This window comes from Haemaphysalis longicornis, unplaced genomic scaffold, assembly GCF_048455015.1.
Source record: "Haemaphysalis longicornis isolate Haplotype H1 unplaced genomic scaffold, Haemaphysalis longicornis Haplotype H1 scaffold_2, whole genome shotgun sequence".
NCBI lineage: Eukaryota > Metazoa > Arthropoda > Arachnida > Ixodida > Ixodidae > Haemaphysalis > Haemaphysalis longicornis.
Genome location: NW_027526295.1, coordinates 123,328,177 through 123,343,827, shown reverse-complemented (window position 1 = coordinate 123,343,827; position 15,651 = coordinate 123,328,177). Strand labels below are relative to the sequence as shown.

General features: G+C 46.2%; 1 protein-coding gene across 1 annotated transcript in view; it reads left to right on the top strand.

The window, feature by feature from the left end:
• Positions 1-14,917, top strand: part of LOC144169174 (uncharacterized) — a 70,376-nt gene extending 55,459 nt beyond the window's left edge. Inside the window, exon 6 of the mRNA XM_077698208.1 lies at positions 14,630-14,917. Coding sequence (XP_077554334.1) covers positions 14,630-14,763 — 134 coding nt within the window. The 3' untranslated portion in view covers positions 14,764-14,917. The remainder of the gene's footprint in view (positions 1-14,629) is intronic.
• The last annotated feature ends 734 nt before the right edge of the window (positions 14,918-15,651 follow it).

Sequence of the window (15,651 nt, the reverse complement as noted above, 5' to 3'; positions counted from 1 at the left end):
TTGATCTCTGGAAAGTTTGGCGCTTTTTCTTCATGTTCTATAGCGGAGTTTTTGCCTTCGAGCATTTTGACCGACACGACAAATCTGCGCGAGAGAATGAACTTTTATTGAGCAAAATAAGGTAATGGCTAGTGCACGCAGGCACCGGATGGGGTGGAACCCTCTTCTCGGGTCCCATATACGTCTAGCAGCTCCTGGCCCCTGGCTGCCAGCGCGAGCTGGATCGTCAGGTCGGGGCTAGACAACACGGTCTCCCATTGCTCTCCGGGGGGTCGGGTGTGGGAATAGGGGTGGGGGGCGGGCGGATCTCAAGAGACTCGCACTCGGCCAGGACGTGTGCCAGAGTGCCTTGTTTGTCCTTGCAGAACGGGCAAGTACTCTCGTACCTGTCCGGGTACATCTTGTGTTAGATGCGCTAGCGTACCCGTATGTATTCTTCGTATTACGGTCTGATGTTTTCGGCTCAATTGCGGGTGGGGCCTTGGAAATCTGCATCTGCGCTCTCTGTACATTTCAGTAATTTCTCTACAGCTCGTGACGGGGCGCAGCTGTGGCGGCTCGTCCTCGGCCCGGACGGATAACTCTCGGGTGTGGTGGTAGGCGAGTTCGTTTCCTTCCATCCTCGAGTGAGCCGGCACCCACACAAGCTCTAAGGCTTGCCTCGGGGGCCTTCGCTTGGACAATATCGAATGTGCCGCGGAGGACACGCTCCCTTTTCGGACACCTTCCCTTTTCGCCTTCTTAGAGTCCGTGACTATAGTGCCGGCCCTCGGATGTGTTATCGCGAGGGTCTCGGCGACTTCCTCTGCTTCGATCGATTGGGTCGTGAGGACCGATGCGCAAGTCACCAGGGTGTCTACGGTGGTGACTGCTGCCGTAGCCTTGGTTCCCTTCTTGGGAAGCGCCGCGTCCGCGTAGAGGACGTCGGGGTCCTCTTCGAGCTGGCAGGCCAGCGCCCTGGCCCTTGCGGACCGCCTCCCTTCGTTTTTCCCGGGCTGCATGTTCCTGGGAAGGAGCTTCATCTTTACGACGTCCCTCCACTCGGGAGGTAATGTCTCGGTGTCTGGTTGCGGTTCGATGCTCCATTCCACCTTGCGCAGGACAGCCCGTCCGTCTTCAGTCTGACTTCGTCGGAGCGGACGCCTCGCTCCGAAAACACAGCGATCGTGCAGCGGCGGTAGTTACGTCCAGAGACCGGCTGATCGTCAGCGCGTCCCTGAAGACAACAGACCCCGCAGTTGCCGAGGAAGTGGCCGTGGCCCTGGCACTCGCACAGCCATGCGTGCACACCGTGGTCACCGACTCAATGACAGCGTACGGAAGCTTCCGCAGGGGGGTAATCTATTCCGCTTCCCGAGCCATTCTGTCCAAGTGCAAGCCACCGGGAAGAGCCATAGAGCTCGTGTGGGTCCCGGCTCACTCGCGGGTAGCAGGCAACACCATCGCCGACTACCATGCCCGAGAAATGTCAATCCGGGCCGAGAACGAGCCGGAAGAGCTACCGCACCCGGTTACTAGCTTTCGGGACATTACCCAGATGTACCGAGAGGAGAGGCGCAGACTGCCGGAACCGCACCCCAAACTGACTAGGCAGCAACAGACGATCCTGCGTCGAGCGCAGGCGGGATCGCTTGCGCATCCCGTACTGATGAACCTCATGTACCCTGCGGAACACGATACGCTCTGTCCGTTTTGCAAAAGAGAGAGGGGCACCCTGCCACACATCTTGACAGAGTGTACAGAACTCAAGACCCCCCTCCTTCCCTTCCCCACAACACCCCCAATCCCCAACCCCTTGAGCGATGGGAGACCTTGTTGACCAGCCCCGCCCTGCCGACTCAGCTCGCACTGACAGACAGGGGCCAGGAGCTGCTGGGAACATATGGGTCCCGTAACTAGGGAACCACCCCGTCTGGTGCCAGCGCGCACCACCGATTTCTTGGGCTCAGTAAAAGTTGATTCCTCCTCCTCCTCGTCTGATCATTTGTTTAGAGAGGTGAGCCTCCGCCATTTCATCCACAGTGTTGTGCCTGCCCATGCCCAGCAGTTTCTGCGTGGACGATTGGACGGGCACTTCCACAGCGAGCTTGGTCGCCTTCCTGACCACCGTGTCTTGGGCCTCACGGTCCCCCTTCGTCAGCTGGAGGAACGGGGCGGAGTTAGTGATGGGGGACACGATGAATGCCTGCATCAATTTCAGGGCGTCGTCTTCCTTGATTCCTCAGTTCCTGTTGGTGACTCTTCTGATCATGCTCGAGATATGCTCGGAGACGGTCTTGATCTTGTGTGTGGCGGCGGTTGCCTTGCCGTCGTCGTGCAGCAAAAGGCCCAGGATGTGGACCTGCTGCGTGGGCTTGAACTTCGTGCCGTAGATCGGGACGATAACGTTCGGTGGCGGTCCTTTCTTGGGACTACCTGGCTGCACCATCAACAGCTCCGACTTCTGCGGGGCACAGCTCAGCCCGCAGGTCTTGGCGTACTCGTGGACGGTCGTCGCCGCCCTCTGCAAGTTTTTTTCCACCCAGGCTTCGGAACACAAATCTGCGCAACGCTAACCATGAAGAAGTTCACTGTAAAAAAGTTTTTGGAAGTTCCCTTTTCTAGGGGAGTCCGTCATGGACATAACTGTACAAAATAATGAATGTCTCAGAGCCTGGAATACGGTTTGGAGTGCCTCAGAGATATGAAAATGGAAAACCAGCAAGTGGTAGCTAATATGACCTCTGCTTCTCTTGCGTTTCTTCTTTCGTTGGATTTCAGCTCCTATCAAGCAATATTAGTTGGGATATATGGGCTGTGCTTATGTGTATATGTGCTTGTATTTCGGAATTTACGCGAAAAAGAAAGTTTGCGCTGTAACCAGTAAATTGGCAAGCGCTCATGCTGATTCGAACTACATAAACAAGCCGCAAAAGCATGCATGCACTTGCGCATATAATAGGCAGCCCCCACCTCCCCCCATTACGTATGCATTTTATTTCGATAGCAACTTTAAAAATCACGCTTTTCGCTAAAGCTACGCTTCTCATCTAACTCAAGTTTCAAATCCGTTTAATCTTCTCCTAGAAGTCAAACACTGCCCGGTGTCGGCGTCAATCCTTACCTGTCAAGAGTGGAAGGTGGCGTTTATAGGTATTTCATTCTGCCCTCTTTCCATGTGCTAACAGACCGGCTAGAAGTAAGGAACGGCTATAATGACTCAGCGAGTATTGGTAGCACGGTGTAAAAATATTCTTACACCGTGATTGGTAGCCACCTAGCAACTTGCTAATGGTACTTTACCGAGAGGTGACAACGATAGGATTGTAGTAAAGACGGTAGCTTAGTGTAATCACAAGCAGCGGTAATGGTCGTTGGGAGCCCAAGGCTGCAGAACGGTAGCTCAAATGGAGAGAAGGTATTAAAAATGCTAGAGGATTTCCTTCGCATCAAGCCAGTTGATCGCAATTTTTTTTCTTTTAGTTGAGGTGCTTCCTACACGCTTACCTCATATAAATACTTGTTTCGAAAATTCTCGAATGAGCACAAAATATTCATTAGGCAACTTCTTCCTGACTTCATTACGAGATGTAAATCTTACGCTAAAACAACATAACAGTGCCGCACGTGCATAAATTAGGTCATTTAATAGATTTTAGATTGTCGTATTCTAAAAATTTTCCGGCTATTTTGTGTGTAACAAAATTATCGGAATGGTTGAGAGGGGTGCGCTGCGAAATTTGGAAATGCAAAGGGCTCCAAAAATGTTTAGGTTGGTCCAACCTACTCAATATTTTTCCGTTTATTCTTACCGTTCCGAGAACCGTTTCTCTAAACGTTCCTGGAATGTGTTCGGAACGGTTCCTTCGATAGGTACCGTTTCGGGTTCAGTTCCAAATTGGCGGGAAATACAGGTTCGGTTCGGTTTTGGTTCCGGGCAAATATTCGGATTCAGTTCCGGTTTCAAATTGGTTACTGTTCTGGTTTGACACCCTGATGCAGGTCACACTCAATATCTTCTCTTCGTCACACGTCGAACCGAGTGGTAACAAGGCCTGCTAAATTTTGAAGGGGGAATGCCTTGAACAGTATAATTAAAATAACCACTGCGCACAAATTAATTAGAGCGCAGTTGTTATTTTTTAGATAAACCATTACCAAATCGCCAAAGTTTCAAGTCTTTTAATAACCCCTTATCTTCGCTCGTTTACATTTTTCTCCTTTTCAGTATAGCGCAATTTCACCTACACAACCTCCTGGACTGAGTATGAGATCAAGGCTTTCAAGAGGATAATTGAGGAGCAGCCGTCCCTGAGCTTTTTAAAGGAGCCATGAAGACAAAATACAAGTTGGGTTTATTAGAAAGACTGCTTAGTCCCGATAACAATGATCCCAATATCATCGCAATCTTCGAGCAAATAACGGAGATATTAAAGAAAACGTGTGAAGCAGTCGCCACCCCCTAGCCAATTTCCCGCAACTTTTCTATGACGTCACGGAACCTTGTTTGTGCGATTGGCGGCCGCCTAACTGACCTGTCGCGACGACACATGACTGGACGTCTGTAATGGGCCTTTAGTTCCATTTGACCGCATCACTTGAATGCTAACGTGCAGTTAACGCACTGAAAATTATGTTTTATTGTTGGCCCGTATGACGTCATTCTTGCTCATAACACGTCACTGTGGCGCAAAATTTGAAAGTTTTTCAATACTTCTTGCTTTTTTTTTGTTAAAAACATCTTTTGTGGCTCTTATGGAGCTGAGTGTGATACTGAATCCTAGTTCTTTCAAATTACACGAAGTTGTATTTTCTCTTCATGGCTCTTAAGCCCTTACACTTTCAGCTGCTCTCTCGCCGAGCTCTAAAGTGGCCACCTACGCAATTCAGTTTTCGCACCTCTATGAGCCGAACAACTGAGTCAAGTGTACATAAGTTTTCGCTCTTAGCACTTCCCGATGGATATACTAAAAATTCAAGAAGCAAATGAATGTTCTTATTATCAAGCAACCAAACTCCGTGTGATGAATGGACGACAGCCCTTGGATACACAGCGCTCAGAAACAGCTCCAAAGAACGCATATAATCCCACAGTATTTTTGTACTCACTCATGTCATGCAAATTGCGGCTCTGTTAAAGTAACGGCGCTTTTAGGACCATGAGAACTACGATTGAGTTTTCACATCTCAGCGTATACACCTGTGTAGGCTGACTATAGGGGGTGTGTAGAGTGGCCAGGGGCTTCCAAGGTGTTTTAACTGCTCTATTCCAGTTCTTCCTGCAACATGGTTGTAAAATAAACACAATTCAATTCAATTTCATCCAAAATTGCTGAGTCTAGTTTCTTGAGAACGACAGATATCCCTAGCATACGGACATGCGCACTTTTTTTGTAAAAGAACAGATAAATAGACCATGCATTTATACCTGGAAAAGTTTCACAGACATCTCAATCAGCCTTGTTGTCATTTTGCGCTTCTGGAATGGCTGCTATAGTTGGTGACAGCTTAACTCTGCAGCGGCTTTTCAAGATCAAAGGGATTTTGTGTTCATCCGCAACCAATGGCGTGTAGCCGTTTGTGTGACGCCTGCGACGTACGTTTGAAAGGAGAAATACTTCCACTATGGCCGCGCTCGCTTCCCCACCGCTGCGGCGGTGTCGAGCGACAACGACGTTGCCGAGAATCAACACCTCTGTAGGCGATTTGTGTAACGAATGGGCTGTAGTGCATCAAGAAGCCGCTTATCGTCACCTGTCGCGTGTGTGTCTTGCCGCGTCGTGGTTTGTACGTACGTGAAGAAATCGTGGTGGCACTGGTGGGCTGTTTTACGTACTCGGAACGTCGTCAACGAACTCGATCTGAGAACGGCAAAGCGTCGAAGCTGCATCTGTTGCTGGTGTGATTGTGGAAATTGTGTCGGTGTAACGCAACCTTTGTGAAGAAATAATGCGATTTGCTCTCGTTTACGGCAGTAGCGGTGACAAGTTGCAAGCGTTTTCGTTTGTTGCTGTGAGCGTAGGCTGCGCCCGATGTCGACCGCAGGCCTACGTGGTGTCCGTCCGGCCCGACGCGGATCGTGCAAACGTGTGCGGCGTGTTTTTTGGCCGGATACTGCCGCTCGTACAGCCGAACACGTTATTAAGACGATTGCCAAATCTTACAATGTAAGGTATGTTTCCTTGCCGATTCGCGCATTGCTTTAGCCTGCCGGGGTACGAACGGAGCAGCGGTGTGGCGTTTTTTCCCCCCTGGCGTAAACAGGTATGATTAAACCATTATTGCCGAGACTCGCGAAGAAGTAAAGTTCATGCACAATTATCCGAGACTGGGTTGGGTAGCTTTAAGAAAATCGGTAGGAACCTGCCTTCCTACGAGAGACGGGTGCCTATGGCGTTCTGTTTGTGCCAATGGGCACATCATCTAACATACAAAAGTATGAACGTGTGCGAGTATTGTTGAGGTAATCAAATGTGGTTGCGTTTTGTTTCTTGACTGTCATTGGTTGGTCGTAATCATCAGTAGCATTTCTGAAACGTATAAGAGGGCTAAATAAACATCGAAACTGCATGATTCGTGGATTTTGAACCACGCCGTTGAAGGCAGCCGGAAAAGTGTGGTCCCGCACATGACCACGTATTTTTTTATACATTGCCAAAAATACACACGCGCGCAGCTTTTTATTATGCCTGCTAAGCTTATGGTGCGTATGTTCCCATCGCTACACTAAGCGGCATCAGAGAAACTGACTATGCATGTACTGAGGCTGCGTATTTCGTGTGCTGTGTGGAATTTCTCATAAGTGTCGTGAGCTGTTAAAGTTGTTTTGAAATAGCTGAATGCGTTTAGTAGGAATGAACCAATAGTTTATCTTCCCTTTATTTTCATGCAGTTTGTGTGATGGGCTTTATGAGTTATAAAAATTTGTCTATTGCAGCTATGTTTCATAGTGATGGCTGTAGTTTAATTATTGAATTTTGGTGCTCGTGCAGTTTAAGTTTCAAGAAAGGGGTTACAGTGTATTGGCAGACATTCAGATTTTCAGTGTCTCTGTCACGATAGACTGTTATTATACAGAGTGGAGGACATGTTTGAACGTCTTATCATGGAGCAAACTTTAATTTAGATTCAACACTGCTTCCCACTTTTAGATGTTTTTATTGTTCCAGCAACTGTGGAGAGCCTTCAAACAGTGACTGAAGGTGGTTCAGGTTGAAGAGCTGCAGTAATAATTGCTAACACTTGTGTATCAGGTAGAAATGAGGTATGTCACCCCTTCAGAATGCTAGGTTCATACTTTTCAAGCATGCACTGTTGATTCTGGTTATACAGCTGCAAGAATAATAGAAAGCAGTGATGCGGCATATCAAAATGGTTCAACTTCAGGCCTCCAGGGTGTCATGTCGCTGCTTTCTGTGCGCACTGTTGCTTCCGGCTGGTTCAGACGCAGTAAAAATTGGAAAAACTTACTCAGCAGGTCGCAACGATTTTACGTCACTCTTCAAGATGCTATGTAACTCCTTTGCAAGGTTGAACTGTTCCTTCTGACTAGAAAGCTATGGTAAGAAGTGAAAGCTCTAATAAAATACGTTGGATTGTGTTTATGCCAGCCCTTCAAGCTGTGATGTCGCTGCTTTTTAAGCACACATTGTAGCTTCTAGCCATGAAGTTGCGGTGAGGGTTGAAGAAACTTACATATTAAAATGGAATAAATTCATGCCACACTTTCAGGCTATAAAATTGCTGCTTCTCTCGCACACACATTGTAGTTTCTGGCCATGAAGTTGTGGTGAGAGTTGAAGATGCTTATGTAGTACGTTAGAATGAATCCATGCCACACCTTCATGCTGTGAAGTCACTGCTTTTCACGTTCACACTGTTGCTTTTGGCTTTAAAGCTGCATTAGGCACACTGGTGCAGCAAATCAAAATGGATCCAATGTCAGGCTTTCAGGGTGCCACTTTGCTGCTGCTGGCTGGAAAGTGTGGTAAGAATAGAAAATGCTCGTGCAGTAGCCCATGACACCTTGACAAGGGGCAGTGAGAATTAAATATTTCTTCTCCGTGTTCCAGTTTCGTGCTCTGATTGGTTGCAGAAGTGGATAAAATGGAAATGCTTGCATGGAGATGTCGGCACATTTTAAAATAATTCACTTAGATCTCACGTTCATACTCATATCTTTGGGCCTGTTGAGTGTGGTTGTCTAAATAGGTGCAGTATGAATTGAGTGCACTTGTGTAGTTGTTCGTTCAAGTTTCGTATGGGGCAGCCAGTGTTCGACGTCACTGTTTGGTGTACATAGGGGAAGGTTATTGGTTTGGGGAAGATTATCAGAAATTAAAATGCTTCCACAAAAGCTTGACATGACATGGCTTCAAAGCAACTATATGTTGAACCGAATATTTTCTTTATGTATGCTATTTCAAAAGCCTTATGAACAATAAAAATATCTTCACGGTAGGCTGCTGCACATCAGTGTAAAGCCAATGAAAGTTGAATGTAGCACAACTTGGGAACGAACTTCGGACGGATGCATATGTCGGTCACTATTCGTTTTTTTCCATAAAAGCTCGCAACAGTAATTTTTTTAGGCGGCTGCTAGTGCTTAAGGGTGTTTTTCTATCAATTCTCACCGTCAGTTGGGGTTCTCTGCGTTATCATTCCACTGTAAACTTCGCGGTGGTGATATGACACTAAAGAAACGCCGCCAGCTCTTTTATTACATCGCCGGGAAACACCTCGGAAATGGTCGCCTGGATTGAAAGCATGACACTGTATACTGTCAATCTAACCAACTGACGTAGAGCGTCTTGCCACTCGCGTGTCTCGTGAAGTAGAAATGATTAGTCTTGTAACGTTTCACATCCCGCAGTTCTCTGCTCGCGCTATACATTATTGTCGTCTCGTTTAGGCGGAATAAAATAACGCTTGTTTCTTCGTACCTACAGCTGATTTCGCAAGGCAGGACACCTTATGCGGCATCGCGACCTCCATGGGTGCGTGCGTCGCCGCGATAGGTGTTTGCAGTGCGTCACTACGTTCGAAACAGTCGCATAGAACAATGCGTGGCCCGTTGATATAGCGGCCGATTTCTGAAAGACACCGATGAATTTTCGCCGCTGGTTTCCTTTTCCCCCTGGGCTTACACAGTCCGTGCACTGCATCCAGCCATTGCGGCGACGAACCGCCCCTTTCTTCCACCCTGCGTTTACGACGCTTGATTTAGCGGTGATGATGGCTGTGGAAGATATTGTACCGACTACATTTCTTGACAATGATTGCACACGCGAAGTGAAGAAATAGTCGAACTGCGACGAGCCCGACAAAATTTGACGACGACCATTATGTTGATTATGTTTCTCCAAGCAGACGACGGCTAAGCGACGTGCAGCGGTCGAAAGTCGAACTATTCACACCCACAAAATCGTGTGTGCGTTGTTTATATGTTTATTTCTGTTGTCTAACCGTAAAACAATCACAGATAGCTTTGATTTAAGTATAAAATACACCGGGAATAGTTCCTATCAAGAATACCCATTGTTTTAGTGAGTAATTTTTTTTTCTCCTGAGGCAGTTTTCAATGAGGACGACTTTTTCTTTTTCCTGTGAAAATCATTCATTCTTCGGAATGAAACATATATAAACGACATCATAATGAGATGGTTATACTGTCAGCCGCTCATATTAGTAATCATGGGTATAAACAGCTGCAATATAACGAACTATTTTTTCTAACCGAGGAAAGTCAGCTAGCGGCCAAACAACGCTTGTGGGCGGAGCTGCACTCTTACCCTGTCATCGACTATAGTTTGAACAGAATCAGTTTGGAGAAAATCACCATTGGAGGACGTCAGCGGCCATAAGGTATTTAGTTCCCGGCACAGACTGGGACGAAATCGTGGATATTGAGGGTTCGTTGTTTGCAGTATTTGTACAGAACAAATTAGACGCACGATTATGCCTTACATGCACAAAACATTTCGATTTATTTTGGGAGAGGAGAACGCAAGAGGCCGGAGGTTCGCCAGGCGTAGAGCCCGGTTTACATTACTCGGCACTGCGCGAAGGATGTTCAGGGGATGACAAAGAGGGCAGGCGAATGGGGGATAACAGGAGGGGGCACGCCCACGCACTCTAGTTCCTTTTTGGGCACTATAGTCAACCGTCTAAGCTTGTGTCTTTCAGCAAACATAGAAGGGCTTTTGTCGCCTTGTCTATGGTACGGATCGATGTTTTAAGATGGTTTCGACTGTGAATGTTTTTCACTGACATCTCTGCTGAGGTAGGTGGAGAGCACGCCTCCTTGCTATAAATATTGGGGGCAACGTAAAGCACACGCTCTAATCAGTGGTTCTCAAGAATGAGTGTACCGGCGAATTTTTGCGAGCTTGCGAGAGCGATGGGGGACCCCACGATGAACTATGTTGATCGTGTCCTAAAGTTAAATAATATGCACTGGCAGCTAAAGTCACCAACGGGCTTATTAAATGCCCAATTTTTATTTTTATTACGCTTATGCGTGTCAAATTTCCAACAATTTTTTTCGCAGCTGTCACCCATCCTCTTGTGGGTCTGGCTTTGCCGGAAAGCTGGTGCGTTGGGCAAAAAGTCAACGTTAGAACATGTGCTACGTGGAGAAAACGGCACAAGTCGTGTATCGAAACCACCTTTTTTTCATTTCCAGCCAGGTATAGAAAAAGGAAGAAATAAATGGGGAATAAGACATTCGGGTAGGGCTTCACAGACCCCTGAAATGGACTCGCGGACCCCAGTTTGAGAACCACTGCTCTGTTGTCTCTTCAGTCCTACACGTGTCGCATTTGGGCCCTACTGACCATCCCGATGAGGAAGCCGTAAGCTTTCCTGAAGGCCACTCCACAATAGAGTCCACAAAATATAGCCGACTGTTATCGAGACAGGCCACACGGAAAACGGCGCTGGAGCAGAGTGTTCTCGTTGTAAATGCGCGGAATCACAATGCCAGTGTATACCATTGACGAATGGTAGTACTACTTCCGAAATGACAAAGCATCTTCGCGGCAGCGGTCCTTGAGATCGGAAGCAAGATGGTGCTTTTACTGCCATATCCCGTCCGGACAGCTGCATCATCCAAAACGTTGTCGCTGATTCCACAGTGACTTTGCAGCCATTGAAATAATATATCATGGCCCTATACGACGGCCCGATGCAAGAAGTCCTGAATTTTTGTAATAAGTTGGTGGAAAGGACAGTCGCACAGGTGGAAAGGACCGCACGGCGGAGTCAAGTGGTGGGAGTAAGTGGAAGGCATGCTTCGCGACGCTGCGCAGGACTGCTCATGTACTTTTTAGGGTAGCTTTGGAATCAGAATAAAAGGCACAATTTTAGGGAAGCAGCTTCGATAATGTATCTAAGAGCCCCACGAATGCTTTCCAGTTCAGCGGCCGTCAAGCTTGTGGCAGTGGCAACACGGACGGAATCAAATTCGAGAGAGTGAAGAACAGTTACTGCCTTCCAAAGTAAACGACAGTATACAGTTGATAGAACACATGTTCAGAAGTTTTATCGAATGTTTCGGCAACTCATGGGGACTGTAATGTTTATGCTGGATTTATAGATTTGGTGTGCGAAAGAGTGCCTTACGATGCTGCAGAATACTTGAATTAGGTTACAATCTGTTGTGAAGACATGTTGAACCCCAGCGCAATCGGACGAACGTTATTGTTTTGGTTTCGATTGCACGACATTGGTAACATTTTGAGCTCCCGCTGTTGCCGAGTTACAAAACGTGGTAAACACTAACGACATACAAAGTTAAGCTTCCTTAAAGAGGGAGTTTGGAAGGCCGGAGGGGGGGGGGGGGGAGGTTGGGGGAGTTATTGCGTTTACTAAAACGGCGACAGACGGGACTAAGAAAAAATGAGATCACCCGGAACACTGCCTGGTACTTCCCAGCCGTATTGCTCAGCTACAAGGCAAGGGCCACGAGAAACAGGAGTGCGTATAAAATTTGAACTTCCGTTAATTTCAGCCGAGGGAGCGACGACAAGTTGAATGTTGTAGCTGACGCTTGGTCCAGTAGATTGTCGGAAGTCGAAGCTGTTCATAAAATTGCTTATAAACTCAGGCTCATTCCTGATCAATGTATAAGGAACTGGACCATAATGAATTTTTGCAAAACATCCCGCAAAAATAATATCGCCGAAGGTGAATCCGGCGACTCATTTTGCAGTTTTTATCAATGCTGCCACTAAGAAAGTGTAACAAAGTGTAAGTCTTAAAAACATCAAGAGTCATTCCACTCTGTAAAAAGGGCTAACCAATAAAGCTGGGGTTACAGAATTTTGAACGCAGGTACAAACCTTTGATAGAAATTATGCCGCGACTAGCCACTCTTTCCGTCATTCAATATCGGCAGATTGTATGAAATCGGGGACGTAGAGGTTCGTGGGTTCGTGGGGGAGAATCGGGTCATGGCACCTTTAAGAAAAGAGCCTTTACGGGCTCACGCACTTGTAAACTTTTGACGTCCACAGCTTCTGGAAGTGGGGACTATATGCGTCATGTCAAGTTAAGTCAAGTCAAGTCAAGTCAAGTCGACGATTGTATTGTATACATAAGGTTCAGTACATGGTTACCCTGTCCTTTCCGTTACGACTACACAGGAAAAGTGAAATTCGAAATGCACAACGGCAGCCCGAATAAACGCAAGCAAGCAGGAAGCAAGGAAAAAGACAGGCAGACAGACAGACAGACAGACAGACAGACAGACACAGACAGACAGAGAAAAAAGAAAGAAACACACGCGCACACACGAACGTCTCGAGCTCTGGAATGGCTCGCCCTTTTTCACCAAATTCGGTAGCGGAGTTTTTTCAGCCGAGAATCGCTGACCGGAACGACAGATCTGCGCAACCCTAGCCAGAAAAAGGTTCACTATAAAAAATCATTGAAGGTCCCCTTTTTTAGGGGAGTCCGTCATGCACACAACTGTGCCTAATAACGAACATCTGAGAGCGTGCAGTATGGGTTGGGATGCCTGAGAGGTATGAAAATGAAAAACCAGCAAGTGGTAGCTGATGTAAGCTTTGCTTACCTTGCCTTTCTCCGTTCGTTGCATTTGAGCTACTATAAAAATGATTTGTTAGGATTTATGTGCTTTACTTGCTCTATTTCGCGGTTCACGTGAAAAAGAGAATTCGTGCTTCAACCAGAAAATCGACAAGCGCTCATGCTACTTCAAACTACTTACACAAGCCGCAAAAGCATGCATGAACGTGTGCATATCATAATAAGCCCCCACCCCCTTACGTATGCATTTTATTGGCTTTCCGTAGGCATACGACACAATCTGGGTATGAGGAAATCTACACACCATCGTCTGACTATAAATGACCTGAACTGGTGGCCTGTGCACGGCGCATGCTAAAGCATAGACAAATCCGCATCCACCCGTCTGCAGCGTAGAACAATAGCTTTATCTGGAACGGTTAATGTGTTGACAGACGCCCACCAAACCCATGACATAAACGGAGACCCCAAAAAAGACAAACAGACCCTACCCTCCACTGTTTAAAGTGGCTCTATTCTCCCATTGTGTTTTAAAATATTTCTTTATGCAAAGAAGTTCACTCTCATTAATTAATTAATTAATTAATTAATTCATTCATTCATCATTCATTCATTCATTTAATCGTACATTCATTCAATCAATCATTCATTCATAGTTACTTGACTTTGGCCCTCTAAAATCGTCTAACGCCCCAATTATGGGCTGTAGGAAAGCAAACGCGCTAACATTGAACATCGTGACATTTTCGATACACTGTCTTGTAAATGTTAAAAAACATAATAGAAAGAGAGAGAGAGAGAGAGAGAGAGAGAGAGAGAGAGAGAGAGAGAGAGAGAGAGAGAGAGAGAGAGAGAGAGAGAGAGAGAGAGAGAGAGAGAGAATGCGCTTTATGGTAACGGTGACGTGAGCCGAGCCACTGCGCCATAGCTTGGAAGTGTGTGTAATAAAAAATAAAAAAACGGAAATGTGACGTGATGCGCACGAATTCCCGAACATATTCACAGAATGAATTAATGAATGACAGAATGAATGAATGAACGAATGAAATCTTTAATGAGCACAACAGGCGCTGGTGTTCTCTGGCTGGTGTGTGTTGCGCGGGCCCTTTTTAGCGGGTCATGCACTGAAGTTAGTCACAACACTTCGTCTGAACCTGTGCCGCGTAAAAACACTAAAAGAGCTTTGGTAGCTCCCATGGCCTGGCGTGGACCTGACAAAGGACCCAAAGCTGCCCCCAGTTCGAGACCTACGTTATATCAAGAGGCCCTGCCTTGCCACTGTGAATTTTGAGCTTATGCAGAAGGACATGCTGAAAATCTTGAACTGTGTTGAAACGGTGGTTTGGGCTAGTTGGTTCATAATAACTGAAATTCAAAACAGCGCAAAAAAGACGCGACAAGAAACGACGACACACGGCGCCGGGTGTCGTCATTTCTTGTCTCGTCTTTTTTGCTCTGTTTCGAATTGCAAAATCTTACCTTACGTCACATGTCGAACAAGGTGGTAACCAAGCCTGCAAAATTTTTTAAGGGGGAATGCCTTGTGCAGTATAATTAACACAATATCTTTTCTCCTTTTCACTTCTCTCCTTCTTTTAAGTGTGGCGCTATTTCACATACAAAAGCTCTTGGACTGAGTCTGAGATCAAGGAGTTCAAAAGGAGAATTGAGAAGGAGCCGTCCCTGAGTTTTTTGAGCCCCTACACTTTCAACTGCTCTTCTGGCGAGCTCTGAAGTGGCCACCTACGCACTTCAGTTTTTGTACCTCCATAAGGCGAAAAACTGAGTCAAGTGTACATAATTTTTACGCTCTAAGCAGCTCCCCTGGGATTGTTAAAAATTCAAGAAAAAATAAACCTTCATTCAGAAGCAACGAAACCCTCTGCGACGAATGAAAGGCAATCCCTGGACACCCAGTGCTCTAACACAGCTCCAGAGAAACGCATTTATTCCCACAGTATTTTTGTGCTCAATGATTGCGTGCAAATTCAGGCTCTGTTACAGTAATGTCACTTTTAGGACCGCGTTAACTGCGATTTAGTTTTTACATCTCAACGTACACCTGTGTAGGTTTACAACAGCGGTGCATGGCGACAGAGGCCCTCCAAGCTGTTTAAACAGCTTTATTCCTGGTCTTCCTGCAACATGGTTGTAAAATAAACTCAATTGAATTAAATTCAAATAAAAAATATTGGGTCGAGCAAGTTGAGAGTGACAGAATTCCAGCACATGGACGTCGCGCTTGAAGGAAGGAAGGATTTGAAGGAAGGATTTATTGAACATTTTTCGGTACATACACATTGCACGTAGTTATTAGTACAGAAGGAGGTCCCAAAGTAAAACTGTCGGGGGGACCTCCTGTTTATAAATGCGAAAATGTTGTTAAAAAATATGTAGGCAGTCGAGGTACGGGTCAGCTTAGCACGCTAATTGGATATGCAAACACTATTAAAAAAGTCTGCAATTATATCTCAGAAAAAAAAAGGTTTGAGTACTATAAACAGGGGAAGCACAAAAAGTATTATTCAGAAAAAAAGAAAAAAAAGTTAGCAAGTATGGTCTTAAATTACTGTGCAATTAAGAAGCAATATTTTGTACAAGTACTAAAATTTCGCAGTTAGG